At 36.5% G+C, this 21,673-nt stretch overlaps 2 protein-coding genes across 2 annotated transcripts; both read left to right on the top strand.

The window, feature by feature from the left end:
* The first annotated feature begins 1,026 nt into the window (after positions 1-1,026).
* LOC114517122 lies at positions 1,027-4,543 on the top strand. The gene is made up of 5 exons (XM_028536770.1): positions 1,027-2,117; positions 2,499-2,692; positions 2,971-3,075; positions 3,229-3,437; positions 3,615-4,543. The coding sequence occupies exons 1-4, from the start codon at positions 1,925-1,927 to the stop codon at positions 3,346-3,348; spliced, it is 612 nt and encodes a 203-aa protein (XP_028392571.1). The 5' UTR covers positions 1,027-1,924; the 3' UTR covers positions 3,349-3,437; positions 3,615-4,543.
* Positions 4,544-6,941: 2,398 nt separating this feature from the next.
* LOC114517120 (cytosolic non-specific dipeptidase-like) lies at positions 6,942-21,209 on the top strand. Its single transcript, XM_028536769.1, has 17 exons — positions 6,942-7,102; positions 7,264-7,282; positions 10,053-10,157; positions 10,903-11,043; positions 11,577-11,618; positions 11,897-11,977; positions 12,253-12,327; positions 14,677-14,757; positions 15,849-15,922; positions 16,006-16,080; positions 17,170-17,314; positions 17,838-17,937; positions 18,440-18,492; positions 18,919-19,037; positions 19,651-19,739; positions 20,710-20,876; positions 21,015-21,209. Exons 1-17 carry the CDS (start codon positions 7,071-7,073, stop codon positions 21,072-21,074), a joined length of 1,458 nt encoding a protein of 485 aa, XP_028392570.1. The 5' UTR covers positions 6,942-7,070; the 3' UTR covers positions 21,075-21,209.
* Positions 21,210-21,673: the final 464 nt, after the last annotated feature.

The following is a 21,673-nucleotide window of genomic DNA, read 5'->3' as shown; positions in this document are numbered from 1 at the left end:
TGTGTCTGGTTGTTCCATTTTTCACTCGTGAAACCATAGGAAGCCCAGACAAATGAGTTGAAGTTAATAAAAGTCCGTAAAACACTTGAGATATGTGTTAAAATTAATTAAAGTATGTTATATGCTACAAAACTACTGTTAGAACCATGTATGTAGCGTGCTCCAGTGGCGCTGCCATTTGACTATGCAACTAGTGACGTAACTTACTATATTATTAGGAAGGATGGAAACTCTCGCCTCAATTTTCAACATGTTCACAAATTAAAACACAAATTATTATTGTAAAACGGCACGTCGACTGCTAAATGCCTACCCTAGGTTTAAGTTGAATAATCAAACTATACTTTCATCACAAAAATAATACTGAATTCAAAAGAAAGCGCTGGAAAAACGTACACAAACTTTGTAAATTTGCCGAAATTTACGTGAATTCATGCGGGATGTAAGTACCTACCCAAAATGGCGGCGGCCAAAAGAATCTGATTGGTCGATCATTCTTTGTTTACCTTTCTCGACCAATCAGATTGGTTTATCATACTTTGTTTACCTTTCTCGACCAATCAGATTTTCTGCCGCCCCATTTTGGGTAGGTACTTACATCCCGCATGAATTCACGAAAATTTCGGCAAATTTACAAAGTTTGTGCACGTTTTTCCAGCGCTTTCTTTTGAATTCAGCATTATTTTTGTGATGAAAGTATAGTTTGATTATTCAACTTAAACCTAGGGTAGGCATTTAGCAGTCGACGTGCCGTTTTACTATAGTGATTTGTGTTTTAATTTGTGAACATGTTGAAAATTGAGGCGAGAGTTTCCATCCTTCCTAATAATATAGTAAGTTACGTCACTAGTTGCATAGTCAAATGGCAGCGCCTCTGGAGCACGCTACATACATGGTTCTAACAGTAGTTTTGTAGCATATTACATACTTTAATTAATTTTAACACATATCTCAAGTGTTTTACGGATTTTTATTAACTTCAACTCATTTGTCTGGGCTTCCTATGGTGAAACTTTAGAAAATGTAATTGCTTGTAGCGGAAGCATTGAAAGAATTTCGTTGTGTGTTTGTCGTTTTATTGAAGTATATTTTAAAAACGCTAAAATATCATCAAAAGCTCACATCATGTTTGGCTGGTGACACTACATTTCGGGCAATATTTTTTCCAGTGGCGTCGCCAGCATCGATAAGTGGGGTGAACACATTCATATATTCATGTTTACAGACCGTTAAAACAATCAATTTGAAACGAAATTAATAATGTAAAACAAGTCTAGGATAGAAAAGCAGGACCGGGTGTATTTAGAATTGCAGTTGGGGTTTTGTAGGTGTTTATAGACGTGTGAGTTTTTGTCAGTGGAGGTGTGTTCTTTGATCCTTGTGGCGAGATGTCTGGTCGTTTCACCAATATAACAGGAATTACATCCTGGCAAGTATATTTGTATACCACAAGGGATTTTAGATCACTGGGGATTGCGTCCTTAAATTTGAAAATGATTTTTGATTTTATAAGAAGTGAACACCAGTTTTAGGTTTATGTCACTGCAGAATCGTTTGGCAATGTTGAGAAGTTTCTGTTCTGTGATTTGAGAGTAGTGTCCTATGTATGGGAGTTTGAGGTAATGAACGTTGGGTTGTTGTTGATCATGCAAATTGCTGTTCAGAGTATTTGTAGTTTGTGAGTTTTGTCTGTTATTGTAAGAGCTAATTGTGCGTTCGATCAGATGTTGCGGGTGTAGCAGTCTCAATACTCCCCCGGTCTCAACATTCCTCTATTACAATGCGCATGCGCACGGCAGAGGTGTTGCGTAACAGACATTCCTCGCGGTCTGAGATCTCCCCTTCTACTTCGCTGCTCGTCTGCGCTACAACTTCTATCGAAAGTCGTTTGAAACACTTGCAATTTTGCGTTTAATGTTAAAAAATGGCGCCACATGAGGAACCTAGAAGTGTTGAACCTCAAAAGTTGACTAGAAAAGATCGTCTCGCTGAGCAAAGCGAGAAATGTGAGCGCATTGTGCACTACCTGCGCCATGGAAAGCATCAAGCTGGTTTGTCGAAGAACCAGCAGCGTGTTGTTCGTGGTCAAGCTAAGAACTATGTTCTGGATGAGACAAGTAAGTATTCATGTAGTATTGAATCTAAAGTTAAGTTATGAGTTATTGGTTATGAGTTATTAGTGTAACTAAAACAGTCAAATGATATCGCCATTCTGATTCACTCACGCTCGTACTGGCGTAGTATCAAGCTCAATAACCTTAGGGGGTTAATCAGTCAATTTTCCTGATAGATTATTATAAAATATCGAATATGGGTGAATGTTTTATGGGGGCTAAGCCTGGGTTGAATGATTGAAAATAGACTTGGAGTTTCAGCTTATAAATATACTTGCTCATTTTGTTTACATTGCATTGTTTATGACTCTCTCTTGAGTTAAAATGGCTGGCTTTTATAGATAGTTGTAAGAGATTAATAGGCTATATTACAATTCATTTCAGATAATGAGCTACATTACACTGGTGGGAAAGTTGGGATCCGAAAGAAGGTTGTCCTTAGCTTGGAAGAAATTTCGGAAATATTGCATCATCACCATAGCAATGCTATGGGAGGACATAGTGGTGTCAATGCTACATTGAACAAAATTTCAAATTTTTATTGTTGGAATGGAATGAAAGAGGATGTCCAAGAATATGTAAGTTTAGATGAGTGTAACAGTTGTTGCAATTCGAGCATTCTAAAAAATTTTTATCAATTCATTTCTTAGGTAGCTAGATAAAAATTTGCTAGTATGTCAGCAAAATATCTGGTATATAGTAACAATATATTAGACTCTATTATCAAAATGTTGAAATGAAGATTTTACTGTTATTTCATATAATTTATTTTTGTTTGATGTTATTTTTGCTTCCACATGGCATTAGTCACTTAAGTACATGGATGTATAGTCATTTAATGGGTTTGTATTTATAGATGACTGTTGTTAATGACAGTTCTTCTGCACCTGATCAAGATGAAGACCAGCTGGACAAGCAAGTATGTGAAAGGATTGCTTCATCAGAAGCCACAAAAAAGCAAGTATGTATTGTATATGGTACAATTTTCAATAAGCTGGAATTCAACCACAATTTTCAATGTACACATTTGTTTACATTAGAAACAAATGCATGCATTGAATTTTGTTTAATCATAAGTGGCAGAATTTTTTTTTATTTTTTTTTTCTGTTGTAGGTTCTTAGCAATGTAGAAGTTGCTCAGGAAAAACAAAAAAAGCAATATGAAAAAAGGAAGGCAAAGGGGAGAGAAAGATTTTTTAACGTTTTCAAAGTACTTCTTTTTTATGCCCCTTGATTAGTTGGAGACACCGTCTTTAAAAAGCAAATGAAGAACGTGTCAAGAAAAGGTGGAAAGATGGAACCTACTTGGATGGGTCCATACAGGTAAATATAGTTTTCAATACTGCAAAAATACAGCCAAGAAAAATAGTGAACAAAATGTCATTGTAACTTGTTTTAATATCTCCAATAACGGTTGCATTCCTAAATTTACCGAAAACTTTCTTTGTTGATTATATACATGTACACTTATCAAAACCTTATTCATATTACTGTTTACAGGGTAACAGAAATTGATCAATTTCAAAGAGCAACGCTAAGTTCCTTGAAAGATGGTGCTGTGCCTTTAAAAAAGAAAGTACCGTATGACCAACTACGACCTTACATGACCAGTGAACTTCATGACATAAACACAGATGACACCATTCCACCAGCTGATGACACCATACCACTGACTGATGACCCCACACCACCAGCCGATAACACCACATCACTGACTGATGGCCCCACATCACCAACCGATAACACCACACCATTGACTGATGGCCCCACATCACCAGCCGATAACACCACACCACAGACTGATGGCCCCACACCACCAGCCGATAACACCACACCACAGACTGATGGCCCCACACCACCAACCGATAACACCACACCACTGACTGATGGCCCCACACCACCAACCGATAACACCACACCATTGACTGATGACACCACTCCACCAACTGGTAACCCCATGCCACCAAAAGAGGACAACATGCCGCTGACCAACAAAGTGTCAAATGGTAAAAGCACCAAATCAAAAAAAGTTCGCAACACCAAATCTAAAAAAGGTCGAAATTGCGACGTTTTGCAATGTGCTGCAAATGCTAATCCTAGAAAGCTGGCTTTAGCAATAATGCAGCAAAATTACTGGCTGACTGATGAACATATCGACCACATACAATGGTTAATATCCAGGCAGTTCCCAGCAGTAACAGGACTTCACTCAGTATTGGCATTTGAAAGCAAATCCCCTAAAGTTGAGAAAGGACTGAAAGGATTTATTCAGATTTTTAATTCAGGAGGAACACATTGGGTGACCGTCACCAACATTGGGTGTGAAGAGAACAAAATTAAAGTTTACGACTCACTTTATCGAGAAATGTCAGCAAATGACAAAATGAAATTGGCAGCCCTGCTCAGCACTACCTTCCCTGAAATGGTCATTGAATGGCCGAGAATGCAGAAACAAGACGGCACATCAGATTGTGGTTTTTTTTTGCTACTGCAGTTGCAGTAACTTTGTGCAATGATCAGAATCCAAGTGAGCAAAGCTATGATCAAAGTGTTATGAGAGAACACTTAGCCATGTGCATCATGTGTGATGAATTGGCTTTGTTTCCATCAACATGGTCAAACATTTTGTTTAACGAGAGATTTGAAGAGTCCGAAGAACTATTCTGCCATTGCAGGATGCCATATGCAGAAGGTCAATTTATGATTGAATGTTCAAAATGTTTGGGATGGTTCCACCGATCATGTGACAATGTCCCAAAAACTGTTCATGAAAATACCTGTTTTCATTGCATGAACTGTAAATAGTTTAGTAAAGTGCAAGTTTGTGAATATTATATATATTTGTAAATATTATATATTTGTAAATAACATATATTTGTAAATATTATATATTTGTAAATAACATATATTTGTAAATATTATATATTTGTAAATTTAAGTAAATTGATGTAAAATTAAATTATTTTAATGATCATTGATGGAAATGCAATATAGTTCTGAAGTGATTTGAAAAAATAGTAATTGCAGATACCCCAGACTGGGGAGCATTCAGACCAGATGCAGTACTCCCCAATCTGAGTGTTATCCCCCTTAATAATGTAAAGGGGGATAACTGAGACTGATGATGTGAAGGGGATGACTGAGACTGATAGTGTAAAGGGGGATAACTGAGACTGATAGTGTAAAGGGGATGACTGAGACTGATGATTGAAGGGGATGACTTAGACTGATATGTAAAGGGGATGACTGAGACTGATAGTGTAAAGGGGGATAACTGAGACTGATAATGTAAATGGGATGACTGAGACTGATAGTGTAAAGGGGATGACTTAGACTGATAATGTAAAGGGGGATAACTGAGACTGATAGTGTAAAGGAGATGACTGAGACTGATAGTGTAAAGGGGATAACTGAGACTGATGATTGAAGGGGATGACTGAGACTGATAGTGTAAAGGGGATAACTGAGACTGATGATTGAAGGGGATGACTGAGACTGATAGTGTAAAGGGGATAACTGAGACTGATGATTGAAGGGGATGACTGAGACTGATAGTGTAAATGGGATGACTGAGACTGATAGTGTAAAGGGGATGACTGAGACTGATAGTGTAAAGGGGATGACTGAGACTGATAGTGTAAAGGGGATAACTGAGACTGATGATTGAAGGGGATGACTGAGACTGATAGTGTAAATGGGATGACTGAGACTGATAGTGTAAAGGGGATGACTGAGACTGATAGTGTAAAGGGGATGACTGAGACTGATAGTGTAAAGGGGATGACTGAGACTGATAGTGTAAAGAGGATAACTGAGACTGATGATGTAAATCGATGACTAAGACCGATAATGTAAATGGGATGACTTATAGACTGGTAGTGTATAAAGGGGATGACTGAGACCAGTATAATAGGTCTTATGGTTGTATTTATATCATAATTGAGATTATATCTAGTGCTTACTAATATTATGACATTGTAATTGTTAATCAAAATGGCAAACTGAATAAATTGCAGCTAAAATGTATGAATGATTATGATGATATAAATGTGATGTACGCTTGTAGCCCGTCCGATTCCGATCATCATCATGACATTCAAATCTATATTCTAGCGACATTTTGTGCTGATTCCATCATACAATACAGAATATTGTCCAACAGTTACATGAAATCACTTACAGAGATCACATTTTAACAGGACTACCTTGTCAAAAGCATTTTTTCTTTGCTTTTCGTCCCATGTACCCAAAGTTTAATATTTTACGCAAATGTCCTCGGAGGATCGTTGAGACTGGGGGAGAACTGAGCCCGCTCTGCTACGTGCTCAGTTGTCCCCCTACACTGCACATGCGCACTTGTTACAAGGGGAGCACTCAGACTGGGGGAGCTCTGAGACCGTGACACCGGAACTGTGGTTTGTTTATGTTTCAGACAACGTCATTCATAAATATGATGTCATAGCATAAAGCAATAAAATCAATAACACCGAAGTTGGCCTCAATAACGATCTAAAAGAACTCACCAACACGCTGCAACGCAACGCGTTCCCGCTGTCACAAACTTCACCGTCTTATACAAGTCAAATGTGTCAGTGTTTGTCAGTGTATCTCCGATGGCATCAGCGTGTGCGTGTGTACACTATATGCGTCATTGCGTCATTCTCTACGTCATTCTCGTGTCCACAGAGCGTTGCTCTTTTGTTCGTTTCCAGGTAATTCGTCATTGGCCACCAGTGCTGGCTACTTGATCATGTTTATCAGTTTATGCACTTCCGGAAACTATTGAGGGCTGTTCTGATTGGTTGATTTGATACTCGACCACTCGACACTGTACACGCTAGCTTTATAAACTCTGCCATCTGTATTCTGGGATAAAGTGAGCTGACAAACTTGCACACTTCGGAGAAAAAGAATTCGTTATTCAGTACTCTTCGGTTTGAATTCATTCGATTGAAAATGTCTGGGATTTCGCTTACGGCCGTAAACCAGTAAGTGCAAAGTTGCAACGTTTCTACTTCATCCAAATTTGATTCTGTTTAGTATTATATGTCTGTTCATACTAACATGCAAAATCCAGTCATGTGAGACTGGATATTATTTGATTGCCAGGCGTTATTGTAACAATTATACATTTTTCCATAATTTGTAGGTATATCGATTCCAACATGGTATGTAACGAGCTAAGTATTGGGTTTTGTTGATTGAAGTTCAGATATAAATTCTATTAGCTAGTGTTTAAGTAGAGGAATATGATTTAGTATCACATATGTATAACAATTACACTTATACCAACAAATTAATCCCAGCAAGCTACTCTTGAGACTATATATAAAGACTGCACCGATTAAACGAACCGTTTTCCTTAAAAATCCGTGTAATTAAAGTTGTGCACACAGAGAAATACATGGAATTTGCCTCCACCCAGTTATTTAATTGAAATAACCCCATGATGTTTATGCATTTCTGAAGCTAGTCAAGGGCAAACCTGTTGCCAACTGGTTTTAAACTGGTTTGATTGTAAGTAATAATGTAATACAATAACAAGTTTATACCAAATTTTGCTGGCTTTGCATTTCAGAAATATGAGACAAATAAGTATTAGGTTGTTAACATGGGTTGCACTTGGTTGAGGTAAAATTTGGGTGTTCATATCCCTAGAAACAGACTGTTCTGCACATCAAAGTTAGCAGATGTGATAGTTAATTGTGTGTCGGGTGTGACTGCATGTACAGTTCTTTTGAAAAGTAATTCAAATTCAAAATATTGATGTGCACAAACATGGAAATACTGCAGCACAATTTTTTTATTTTATAAATATGTAAAGAATATTATAGAACTCAAACGTAACAATCTAATTATACTTTAAAGGCGGTTTATAATTGCTAATTATGAATTCAAATGTTAGCTGTCGTAATTCATTTTATTTGACTACTTGATGTTAAATCACGCACTTCATGTAAAGTAGTTAAATGCAAGCAAATGTTCAGATATTTTAAAACATGGTGAATGTGTGTAAACTACAAACATTACCATTTCCATTTGCTATGCCTCAAAACAAATATATGAATTGCTGTTCATGTATAATCAAATTTGAAGTATACATCCCATTCTTACTAACTAGTTGAACCTGTTTAACAAGTTAACATGCTTATCCATATCCATATCATGTTTGTCATTCATGAGTTTTGTTAATGCTTTAGTAATTGGTGTCCAAAATAAGCAAAGGTGAGATGTATTAATTATTGAATATATCATTCTAAACTTAAACTTTTAGGTGTAATTATCACCATGCAATAATAACATAAATGGAATATGAGAGGTATGGTTTACCCTTGCTGGTAAACAAACAGCAGGGGAGTCCATTCCAGAATTAGCTTAAAGTCATGTGAAAATATTAATATGTGATCTCATATTATTGCAATTCAATCATGCATACATGATGATTGATGGTCATCAATTTAGCAAATGTAAATTTCCTTGTATGTGGTTTTCCGTTTACGTCAATCCTTGTTCTCTATTGTTTGCTCTGTTTAGAAGATGGTTTGAAGTTCTTTAACATTGAATAAGATCGATATAGACTTATAGTTGAGTTTTCGCATCACACAAATTATCATATGATAGCCAGCTAGGTGAAACTTGTTTTCGCGCGTGAGAAAATAAATGGAATTAATGTGTAAATATTGACAAATGAATTGTCAAATCCTAGAACAAACGAAACGTTAGGTCGTAGTCGTAGAAACTGCAAAATATAATCCTATGCATGTGACCCTCTTAAAGTTTCATCCACGGATTCTATGATTTTCCGCGTGTGTACACGCACATGTAAAAAACGCCAACGACATTTGACAGTGAAACTTCTAAAACCAGGACTTTCAAGTGCTTGTTTCCATTGAAGTTATTTAGTTTGAGCCCACCCTGCACGAGCAAATCTTTGGCAAATTTTCTCGGACAAAAGTTTCATATAAACTGCATGGGCAGTCTTTAATCAATCTTTTAGCCGTAATTCATTCTTTATATGTATAACGTCTTTATTCATTATTGTTATCCTTGTCCTTGCAACATGAGTACATGACCATTGCGATTAATAATGCGATACTAATAAATCAGCGATGATATTGTCAATTTTTTATATGGCAAGCGTTTGTTGTGGCTAATTCTGCAATGTGATTGGCTGCTGACAGGTCCGCATTTTCTTGTATCGGTTGCGCACGGCCACGGGCAATACGCAATTCATACCACCTATTAACCGAATTTGAGGTCCGTACTAGAAAAATATCAGACCGAGGTCTTGACAGTACGGACCAAGCGATAGCGAGGTCCGTACATAAAAGACCGAGGTCTGATATTTTCCAATACGGACCGAACGTATTCAGTTAATAAGGGGTTTATTATATGGCATGCAGTATTTGGTTTATTTATTTATACAATTGCGCTGCAGCATTCTTTCCGGCTCTTTCAGTCTTTCGCCAGCCAGTCGCCAAGCAACCACTGAAGTGGCTTGAAAAACAAAGCAAAACTGACGGCAAAAAATGTATACTGTTGCGTTTGCCCGGATGTGATGAAAAAATTAATCATTACAATATATGATTAATTACAATATATGCATGAATTATGCCATATAATGAATAACTTACTAACTTCGGCTGTTCGGTCTATACGGTAAAATTCATGATATTTGATATCATATACATGATATTTTACCGTATAGACCTCACGCTCAGTTAGTAACTAGTTATTCTAAGATGAATAGAATAGATTGCCCTTGTCTACAGTAACTGTATAAACCAACCATGCCCATCCATGGTCGTTTTTCTATCCGATTGTAAATTTTCATTAAAACAGTGAGAATTAGTTAAATATTAGCATACATTAATTATCGTGATTAAATCAGTATTTCTGAACTGCGGCTTCTTTTAATCATTCATGTAAAATTTGCAGGGCACCTTCATAGATGGTTTGGGAACCGCTGTGGCCATTAAGAGTGTCTCTTCAAGCAAGGACGATCGTCCCTTCGTTGTTGAGATGGTCAACTTTGTTGCATCGGTAGGATTTGTTTACCATATTGTTATTTCGTAGCTGTAGTCAATGCTCAAGCCCTGATCATCTTCAATGCAAGTCTCAGGATATTTAGGCTTCGGGGACTTCTTAATTCTTCAATCAATGGCTTAGTTACTTTCAAGACGAAAGTTCAAAATGTACCGTGTATCCAGCCTCTTAATTATCATGCGTGACCACAGGCTAAAAAAATCGCCCGAATTTTTTATTTATACATTATGCCCGCATTTCAACTTTTACCAAATTTTTAACAATAAACTTCATTTTATTTGGTTTAACAACGATTACCAGAAAGAATGTAAGTGACCTTTGGCAAGAAAACTGATTCCATAGGAAAGCGCCGGATGTATTTTCAAGAAAGTGTAACAAAAGTGACCAAATAGAGTACAAATATGTGATATTTATTACAAAATTTGGCTTCAAAAATTCTGGCTATGTCACTCTTTTTCAGTTTCCCCGAATTTTCGGCTGAACTTTGCCTGATTTTTTTTTTTGGGGGGGGGCTCAAAAAAAGCTTACCGGCCAATATATGTTTTGCGACTAAAATATTCGTTTTTTGCACAAGAAACTGTACCACAAAGGTAGTAAGTTTCTGAAAACGTTTTCCTGAAATGGCATGAGATTAAAACTAAACATGCATGCTTGCAGATTCGGTTCGTTCGAGATTCACGCACCGTGAGGGCTGTAAAGCCCGTATCCGGTCGGTTGTTATCGTTTATCATTTCTTTTTCAGAGGATGCGAGATTTGAACATGACAGTTGAATTGAGAGACCTTGGTGACGATCCTCTTTATCCTCCTGATCCTCCTGAACCAGCAGTCAAACTGCCACCTGTAATACTCGCTTCACTTGGCAATGATCCCAACAAAAAAACTGTGAGTAATGTAACGTGCATTAGTCCTTGATCAAACATCGAATATCTCTTGCGCCGAATTAATCGAAAACAATAGATAATAAGCCGAAATACCTGATGCATTAACTAGTGTTTTTAATGTTTTCGGATCCGACGTTTGACCTAAACTTTGCTCACAAACACACGTATTAAAAAATCCTGGAAATACTAAGAGCACACGGTGCATTTTTTTTTTTCAACTTTCTACCTGTAAGAGATGTAAAATAGTAAAAAGTCTTGTCTTCAACTGACATAGCAAAGAGTAGTAACAGTTTCGAAATGAATTTTGTTGAGTTTCTTTTTCTGTAATTAGAAGCAAGTTTAAGAACATTGAGATAATTTCTTTAGCCTAATATAGTGTCATTTTTGGGGAGAACGTTTAGTTCGTTTGAATTGTGTTTAGTTTTGACGGCAGATGTATTCTTATTCTGGCATAAACTTGTAATGCTGTCTGCCATGACGCCAGAATGGCCATATGTCTTGTTTAATATCACTGATATGATTTTCTTTGTGTAGCTATGCATATATGGTCATCTTGATGTTCAACCGGCAGAAAAAGTTCGTATTTTACACCATTGATAACTATGAAAATATTTAATATCGAATCACGTTCGGTAGAACGGCACCGTATATTTATATATTCCAGCTGATCTGAGTAAAAGAATCAACCAGATTATCGACAAAATAACATTTGTACTAGTTGTAGGAAGAACGGGACAAATGACTCCATGCATGATAACTTGTGTCGGGCGCCTCATGACGTCATTAACATTTCATTTCTTCACTTCACACCTGGTACGAGACTCACCGATAATGATTGTTTATGGTTTTTGTAGTCTGATGGCTGGGATACTTGGCCATTCGAAATGAAAACTGTTGCTGATGCTATGTACGGTCGTGGAACCACTGATGACAAGGTACTGTGAATCTCTTCTCGTCTGACATGTGTTGAACTAGTTCAGCCCTTAATTATCCCCTTCCCTCGCTTACAAAATTACCTTCAAAGAATACCTTCAAAAAAATTTTCAAAGAATTCGCGAAGCCGAATCACGCGTACGAATCGTACCGAATTGTACACCCACCCCATCGTCACCCTTCCGCCCATGACGTAAGACTACATTGGTAAAACGTCATATTACATGTGCCAATATAACATTTTCATGCATTTTTGATATATTTTTTTAATTTTTAGGGTCCTGTCTTAGGGTGGTTGAACACCATTGAGGCCTTTCAGAATACTAACACAACAATTCCTCTTAATCTGAAGGTCAGTTTCTATTTAACAAATAGATTACAATGAACCGTTGTCTGTTCAGTTATAAATACACGGTATGACGTCATATGTGATAAGAACAAAAAAAGTGGCCAAGAGCCGCCGGGGCGAGTGGTCACTCTTTTGTTCTAATCACATATGGCGTCATACCGTGTATCTATAACTGAACAGACAACGGTTCATTGTAATCTATTTGTTTTTTATAATAAAACTGAAAAAAATCCAAAATTAAACCGGTAAAAAGAAAATTGCTGTGACGTCATTCCGTGCGTCTGTCCTCTTATAGATCATGGCTCTCGACCAATGAAATTGCTTGAATTCTTTACGTTATTATATAAATATTCACGTTTACTGCGTGTATGGAAAAGGCCCCATGCTTTTGAATTCATGCGGAAAACCAATGCTCAGTTTCTCGTTGCTCGAGGAAGGCGAGACGAAGGGAATAATGTGCTCTACATGCAGGGTGTTGAAAAATATAAATGAAATAAACAGAGCTTTAGGAGGGATATTTGGAATTTATTTTATTCCGTATGCGGTATGAAAGAGCAGTTATTTAGCATCCTTTCTTCAGTTTATAACAACAAGAAATGATCAGGTATATTTAAAACGATATTAGTGATCGAAATCAAACTTGTCTAATTGAAGGCAACACGAAGCAAATTTGAATTTTATACTGCGGAATCAGGTAGACCGTTAAATGTGAATAGTTTTCACGTTAATTTTAACGGTTACGCGATGACGTTTCTAGGGAGACATTGACATTGACACGTTTCTAGGACGTGTATGAACCTAATATGAGCTTTTGATGCGTGTTTGCGCCAATAAGATTGACAATGTCTGTTCAATTCCCATTGTCGGGAAAATGTGGGTTTCGACTGTCAACTTTTTGTACACAATTATTCGGTTATTTCTTAGGCTGCCCAATGACGCAGTAAAAATGCAAAAATATTTAATGGAATTGCATATTATTTACATACTAATGCACTTAATTCCTGTTACTTACAAAGGGTGACTTGCGTGTCTGTTAAAATTCAGGCAATGTACTGTAGGTATTATATAGTATAATATTTTCTATACTATACATGCTAACCTGACCTAAACTTATATTATGAAATGACTGGAAACTCAAATCAGTCAATATTATGTTTTATCGAGTCTGTAATTAGCTAATAACTAATGTTTCCATCATTCAGTACAAAAACAATCATAAAGTTAGTTTAAGCATTGGCCGTTAAATTTTGGCTGCATTATGGTATGGCAGCAATTAAATAATGGTTTAAAATTGAAGCTTCAAACGATGAAAACAGTATAAAATCTTCAGAGACAAAGAAAAAAACTCAAACGTTATTTTATTCTGGGATTACAGTAAACCCTAAACGTTTTATCGTGTGTAGTGATATTTGTCTTATCAAAATTCAAATTACACTCTCAAAAACACCTTTTGAAGTTAAAGCGAAGGTATAATAGCCTTTCACAGTTAGTTTATGCCTTTGCAAAACGGCATACAAAGCAGAAAATTATACAAACAAGGCGCTCGCTAAGCGTTTACTCGAGCTAAAGGAGACTCAGTGCATGTTTTTGTAGTGCTTTAAGCGGAGAAAGTTTATAAATGAAAGCAGATGCGCGCTGTCGTTTAGTTTTTATCGAGACACAGAATTTGCGTTCAGACGTTTAATTTTGATCGCGCAGCATAGGCGTGCAGTCGTTTAGCTTTGATCAAGGTTACAGAATATGTTTTCAGTCGTTTAGTTTTGATCGCGTAAACAAAATATTTGTGCAGTGCCGTTAAGTTTCGATGGAGTACGCTTGGAAAGTACGCTTATAAGGCGTGCAAACAAAAAATACCTGGGTGTGCATCACAAATACATGGGTGCGCATATTAAAACGCACTGTTATTACACTTTTTGTTAATGTAACGTGTCTTATGCCAGAAAACAGTCCTCACCCGCAGCTGATGTTAAGCACAAGAAGCTGGATGTCAAACGAGCCGCTGAACGCCGATAAGATGGTCGAAAATATGCAGTGAACTAAAATAAGACTGGAACGCTTACTCTGTCGCACGTTTGAAGCCATGAAGCCATACTTCGAAATAAAACCATTTGCCATTGGGCTGCCCATAATGGTTCTTCCATGAAGATAAAGTTAGAAAGCTCAATAACTCCTCTTTCTTGCTCTAAAAAATAAATCGTTAAATAAATGAATTACAGCAGTTCAAAGACAAAGTCGTGATTTCGCTTTTTTTAAGGCACTGCATGTTTATTATTCGTGTTATGCTTCCTTGGAACCTGCTCTATAATCCTCTCGGTGGCTTCTACCCATTTAGTATTTTTCTCATTTTTTTAGTTTGTTTTCGAAGGCATGGAAGAAAGTGGAAGCGTAGGTTTGGACAATCTTATTGAATCTGAGAAAGATGGATTTTTTAAGGTTTGGTTTTAAAATCTTGTCGTTCTATGTTTTTATTCAGACAGCACATTCTTCACACTATCAAATATCTCGAAAATTGTTTTCTGTGCAGAAAATATTTTGAAATTACTGAAATTCTTCATCTGTGATCACTTTGTCTTTGACAAAGGCAACTCGCTGCCATTTTGAAAAATCCGCTTCGGTAATGGACCTTTTGCATAATAGACCAACTTTTGAATTAGGCAGCAAAAAGGAAATTTCCGAAAAGTGCAAACTAAATTTAGTAAAATTACCAAGTTTGGCTGCAAAATATTGTAAAGTATGGAAAATATAGCCTTGCGAAGTTGGCAGTTTTGTATGCTTTTTTTATACTACGGCCGGAAGTATGTAACTAAATTAGTTAAACGCTTCCGGACGTAGTAAAAAAGTATACAAAATTAGCTACTTTGCGTGGCTATATTTTCTGTAATACTTGACATTTTGCGGCCAAACTTGGCAATTATACTAATTTCGGTATGCGCTTTTTAGCTGTGGTAATTTATTTCCTTCTTGTTAACTAAATCGTAAGTTGGTCTATTTTGCAAAAGGTCCATTATTGCATAGGCATCTGGTAGACGAATTGATAATTAATTTTGCAACTAACGTAAATTTTTGTTAAAATACTCAAGGGTAGTATAACTGGTCAAGAAACTTTGCCTTGTTATTTCTTTTTGTCCGTAAGAAAGACCTCTACGCATGAACAATGATTTTAGTACGACATGAATGTACCTGGGGCCGGTTGTATCAAGACCGTTTACCTTAAACGGTGGATAAGTCTCTTTTGAATGAGTCAACTTGAATGTTATGTAGTGAATATGTAGTTGTAAACAGTATCTTTGTATTAAGGTAAAAACATTTAGTTTGCTTTTTGAATAAAACGATGGACTTGCTTTCTATTTTGAACTTAACTACCGTTAAAGCTTAACAGGCTTGATACAACCGGCCCCTGGATGACAATATATCAAATCTCCGAAGATTGCTAGAAAGGTTTATTTGAATGTATTTGCAACTATTGGCTAAATTAAAAAAAATACGACTAGGATACTAAACCTCGCATTTTATATTTCATTAAGAGCGTGGACTTCATCACTATCTCAGACAATTATTGGCTTGGTACAAAGAAACCATGTCTTACTTATGGACTAAGGTGCGGATATCTATACTGTGCTAGCTTTGTTGCTGTAAAACACGTATACTTTATTCATGTGATATTCATGCGCTTCGTTTTAGGGGTATCATATATTTTCACGTCACTGTGAATTGTTCTGACAAAGATTTACATTCTGGATCACACGGGGGACCTGTGTAAGTCAACTTTTATAATCTGGTGTCATAGTACGAAAATAGTAAACTGAATAAACATGGGGGCGGTTGTACGAAACCTGTGTAGAAAAGCCAAAAGTAGATCAACATTTTCATATATGAACGTTTGAACATGCGAAGTTCACTGGAAATTTTGGTCAAAACCATATGGAAATATATAGTATGGATGCTATAATTGTATTCTAAATGCCATTTCCATACTACGAATATAGTATGAAAACAGTATGGGTATATTTCCATGGTATGGATTTTGAAAAAAAAAATTCTGTGGTTGTGAAATATATTGTTGTATTCACGTCGAAAAACGTTTCCAGTCTTTTTCGAGCCTATCCATTTATATTTATATTTATATTTGCCATTTTCCAATTTCGGTTTTGTTATATTTATCATTCATATAATTATATTTTGCCGAATCCCCCGAGCGAAGGGTCTATAAATTATATATTATACCGAAAAAACATTGTGAGCTAACTGAGCTTGTAGAATAGCCAAGCATACAGTACAAAGGTTCATGCAGAAAAGTATTTTATAATATAAATCAGTAAAAATACCCAAAGAAGCCGTAAAAAATCACTGTAAAACGTATTTTAACATTAGTCAACTTTTTTGTGCTTTCTGTATGTCTTTCGTCAAGAATACGATTAATTTTCTCGTTAGAATCGTTAATTTTTTATTTCAATCAAACAACAACACTATTCCCGGCATTTTCCTTATACACGGAGGCTCGCGTGGCAGCCACGCGTTTTCCCGCGAATTGATATTACCGGTGAATATGAGTGATAGATATTCACCGGTGAATATCAAAAAATCTGCCGCTGCAACGAATACGGATGACGTAACAGCGATACGGTGAAAAATTTTATGATCTAGAATCAGAATCTAGTTTTCTCATTGGACAATTTGAATTTGAGGTGTAATATAACAGCATAATACGTCAAATGTAGGATTTGTTATATTCACTTCTGCAAAAATATTTATAATATCAATGGTCGATAGTTTGCAGTCCTAAAGTTAGGTGGATTTTTATTTTTTAACTCATTTACGGTAAACATTACGTTTTGACCGTTATAGATATGAGGCAATGTCCGATCTGATTGCTTTGTTTTCAACCTTGATTGACGAAAAAGGAAATATCCTCATTCCAGGCGTGAACGATTCTGTTGCGGAGTTGACACCCGAAGAAGAAGCTCTTTACGAGGGTTTAGATTTCGATATGGTTTGTCTCACATTCTTTGTCAATACAAACGAGACGAAAACAAGTTTCGAACTATTCAGAATAACGAATCCAATGCTTTGATATTCTCTTTTGAGAAGCGCCCTATTCAATGACGATGTTTACTAATTGCGTAGAGCAATAATAGACCCTTGCTAATCGGATATGCAGTATTCTAGAAAAATTCCAATCGAGAAATGACGAAGCGTGAGATTTTGAGGTATTCAAATACGTCTTTATGAAACCATGCAAACAAGCACATGCTATTGTTAGGATGACTGTGTGATTACCAAGATCATGTTATTTCTTCATTTCAATACATCAAAATCATTTCACGCTTCGTAAATTCTCGTGTCACCGGGCTCATGTGCATAAACTGCCATCACACCATGGATTAATGAACATTTAATAAACCTTTATTACTAAAATTGATATGATCTTTCAAACTAAGTTAGAATATACATGTTCAGGATTCTTTTTCTAAAAAAATTGTCCAATACGTGATAGGTTTATTGTATGCATTCAGGCAACCTATCAACAAGAGATTGGTGCCCATGGTTTGACAACTGACAGTGACAAAACTACATTAATGAGAAGATGGAGATACCCCTCGTTATCCATTCATGGTACGTTTCATAGTATTAATTTTGTTGTAGTTGGCAAGATTAGACCTTTTTAATAATAATGACGTAAAACGCGGAAAACCCGATTTCACACAAAATTTTAATTGGCCCGGTAGTTTTGGGGAACCAATCAAACATCGTGTAGGTGGCTGGGGCCGGTTGTACGAAGGCTGGATGGTGCTATCCACCGAATAGTGGTATTCCTAAATTGACGATTCGTTTTAATAAATTTCGTTCCAAAGCTGAAATTTTAATTGTTGCTTTTCAAGCATGTTTAGAACGGTTGAGAAAATCACTATCCGGTGGATAGCGCTATCCAGCCTTCGTACAACCGCCCTGCTGATTTCTATATTCTTGATAATGGACATTTTATCTAACCCAAATGGTTTATCAATGGATCTAAACCTCTCTAATAACCATAGTGTTAACTAAACCGAATCTTTGCACAATATTATGTGTAAACATCCCACTCCGTACCGTAACACTTCCTTGCTTTTCAAATTAGGTTTTGAAGGTGCCTTTTCTGGTCCTGGTGATAAAACCGTTATTCCAGGGGAGGTAATGAAATGGATATTGGAAACGTTACCGTTAATGTCAGCGAAATATTGGTTGTGTAATGAAGCACTCGCTCTTCAACTAACTCTAACCTCAACTAATTTATTATCTTCGATTAAACACAAATCACATCAATATTTATACACGAATATGTGACTATATGTCCTCTAAAATTACATACTTCAAAATGACACTTCTCCACAGTCAAGGAAGTAGACTGCTCGTAGGTTAATAAGTAAGCATATAAAATGTGATTTAGTTGTGCCTTGTTATGCATATAATTACTCCAATATCCGAACACAAACTTAAATGGTTGCTACATTATTGTGCCAAATATTATTAGTGTGGTAAGCTGAAAAAGATGTCTTAGATAACTGATGCCTCCGATAAATGACCATAAATGTAATAATATATTTTTATTTCAACAAGGTGACCGGAAAGTTCTCAATACGTCTTGTGCCCGACCAAGATCCGTCAACGATTGGAGACTATGTAATTGCTCATCTTGAGAAGGTGCATTGTGAACGAGGAAGTCCAAATATACTTAAGTAAGCTTTGATTGTTAATCCAAACATTATGATAAACTTATGTAACGCCATATTAGGCAAACTATTTTACTTAAACACTGCTACTTCTTTCCTGTGATTTCCAGAGTCGCGTTGCTAGGGAAGGCACAGCAACGGGCATCAAATTTCATATTTTTCCCTAATTATCTCCATGATTTCGCGTGATCAACACGAGGGGGCATCAAATTTCATAATTTGCGCTAGGGAAAAATATGAAATTCTTTGTCCCTAGTAATGTACTGCTATTTTTGGCACGCATTCGTAGGTTAAGGTTTACCTATATATATTTGCATGTATGAGATCGTTACTTTTTTTCTAAAAACAAATAATTGTGTTTTTATGCACTCACAAACCGAATGCGGTCTGGACTTCTAAAGGTCTGGACTTCTTTCACTTCCAATTTTTGCTGCGGTTTAATGCGCGATTTTCTCCTTTTGGTAGATGTAAACGAGTTAATTAATTACTGATGTTCAAATAAGACCTCTTGCACATCAGAGCATTCGTAACTAATTACTCATTCACATTTATCAAAAGAGGAAAATCGCGGCAAAAATCGCAAGTTAAACGAGCCTTAAAGATTCTGATATTATTTTAGTGCGAGGCATTCTGAAGGTTTTGCTCGTCCTTGGCGCGGTAATTTTGATAATGTTGTTTTTGAAGCTGGGAAAAAGGCAACCAAAGATGGTATGATAATTCTTCTGTTGTTCCACCGTTAACTACCGTTACATGCAAATTTAAAATTTGATTTAAGAGATTTTCGTACAAATTTTGCATGTTACATGAGCACTTGTACACGTCCTTGGTCGTGTTAAAATTCATATCTTTTGTATCCATTATAGGCATAACGTTTACATTTGTGATCAGAAATTCTATTTCTCTAACAGCTCAACTCTAGACTAGTCTATTTTTTTTTATTTTCATTCAGAAGAACAAAACCAGCACCACAGCTGGATAGGGCATCTTAAAATAAAGCGACTTAGATATATGATTGCAAATTCTTGCAAATAACTTTCTGAGAAATGTAGAAAAAATTTCCTGGAATTGTTAACGTTTCCTGCTATTTTCCTTCAATGTGCTTGAATGATCATGAATTCGCTTTGCACAGGATGAAATCAAATTATTATTTTACTTATGGCATCTAGCCCTAGCCAAATATAAATGCCTAATATAAATACATGAGAGATGCCTTCGGAGGAGGCTATATGGCATCGTTGATTAGATTATTTCTAGATTTCCCCACATTTAGGGATTAGGGTTAAAGTTGGGGGAAGTTGGGTTTAGATTGGGTGGGGTAGACTTGGATGCATGTAGCAGAGGTAAGGAGTATAGAAGTTAGGGTTGGTGTTTAGGGTGCCTTGAAAAAGACCCTGCAATAAACCATTAATTTAAGCCCTGTATACGCAACACTCAATTTATTTAGCACAGCACGGCTAACATTGGTATCCGCGTGCACAGTTTTATTCGTGTTCGTGCTACGAAGCCAAGCGCTGCTGGAATTAGTACGGGTACCCATTTCAAGCCTGCGGTGCCAATAAATTGAGTGTAATGTAAACGATTCGCAAGGGTTCTTGTTAAATTGTTACAATTAGTCTATTTACAATTTAGAATATTTACTCTGTACGAGTAAGAACAAACTAACTTATTTTTATCCCAGTTTACGGCGAGGATCCAGACTTCACTCGCGAAGGTGGCAGTATCCCTGTTGTGTTGACACTGTCTGATACCACGGGCAAAGATTGCGTCCTGGTGCCAATGGGACGATCCGACGACGGCGCTCATTCTCAAAATGAAAAATTGGATATCCCCAATTTCCAAAATGGGGTAACAAAATAACATATTCCAACCAACGTTGTATATAATATTCCATAATTGAGATAGAACACCCAAACTTTAGATCGAAAATAAGCATATCCAAAATGGCGGTTGCTGTAATAATATTTTAATTTGTTTGTATTTCAGATGAAGCTGTTTGCCGCTTACCTGAAGGAGCTGGCGATTCTGACTAGCCGTCCACGTTGAAGACGACAATTTCGAGCATGAGAACTTTTCTATATACTTGGCCAGTAGTTTAGAATATTAGTAATATGTTTCATCGTTTTTGGTACCAATAAACATGTAATCAACTGTCACAATAATATTTGGTTTCGCAAATTTCATGTGTCTTCCGGATTGTTTTGTACGGTTAACCTTATGGAAAGTTTTCCCTCATGCCGAAGCCACAAATATTTATATTGGCAAAACGCAAAAGCGCGAGCTCACTTCACTACAGCTTTTTAAAACAAGCCTACAACGGGGTCGCATCTAGACCACTTAAATAATGGACCATATTAGACGACCACTTGCGACAAATAGGGAATTTCCAAAAAATCCTTGGCAATTATACTAATTTCAGTATGTTTTTTTAGCTCTGGTGATTTTTTCCCTCCGTGTTACCTATTAATCACAATTGGTCTATTATTCATAGGGAAGGGGGTGTATTTATATATTGATATACATATATCATAGGATAGCATGCAAAAGAAACGAGTCCGGGCATAAGACGAATATATGAATAGGCTCCCCCCCAAAAAAAAAATTCTAACTACACCTCTGCCACCCAAATGCAAAAACGAAGTTCC

Source organism: Dendronephthya gigantea, unplaced genomic scaffold (assembly GCF_004324835.1).
Source record: "Dendronephthya gigantea isolate DGI-Jeju-01 unplaced genomic scaffold, DenGig_1.0 000007F, whole genome shotgun sequence".
Lineage (NCBI taxonomy): Eukaryota > Metazoa > Cnidaria > Anthozoa > Malacalcyonacea > Nephtheidae > Dendronephthya > Dendronephthya gigantea.
Note: the sequence above shows the minus strand (reverse complement) of the source record. Positions and strands in the feature narration are given on the sequence as shown.

Bases quoted from the DNA above. Each gene is read 5' to 3' on its own strand.
- LOC114517122 (XM_028536770.1), top strand. From the start codon at position 1,925: ATGGCGCCACATGAGGAACCTAGAAGTGTTGAACCTCAAAAGTTGACT. The intron at 2,118-2,498 runs GTAAGTATTCAT...AATTCATTTCAG, and splicing joins CTATGTTCTGGATGAGACAA to ATAATGAGCTACATTACACT. The intron at 2,693-2,970 runs GTAAGTTTAGAT...TTGTATTTATAG, and splicing joins AAGAGGATGTCCAAGAATAT to ATGACTGTTGTTAATGACAG.
- LOC114517120 (XM_028536769.1), top strand. From the start codon at position 7,071: ATGTCTGGGATTTCGCTTACGGCCGTAAACCA. The intron at 11,619-11,896 runs GTTCGTATTTTA...TGGTTTTTGTAG, and splicing joins ATGTTCAACCGGCAGAAAAA to TCTGATGGCTGGGATACTTG. The intron at 12,328-14,676 runs GTCAGTTTCTAT...TCATTTTTTTAG, and splicing joins CAATTCCTCTTAATCTGAAG to TTTGTTTTCGAAGGCATGGA.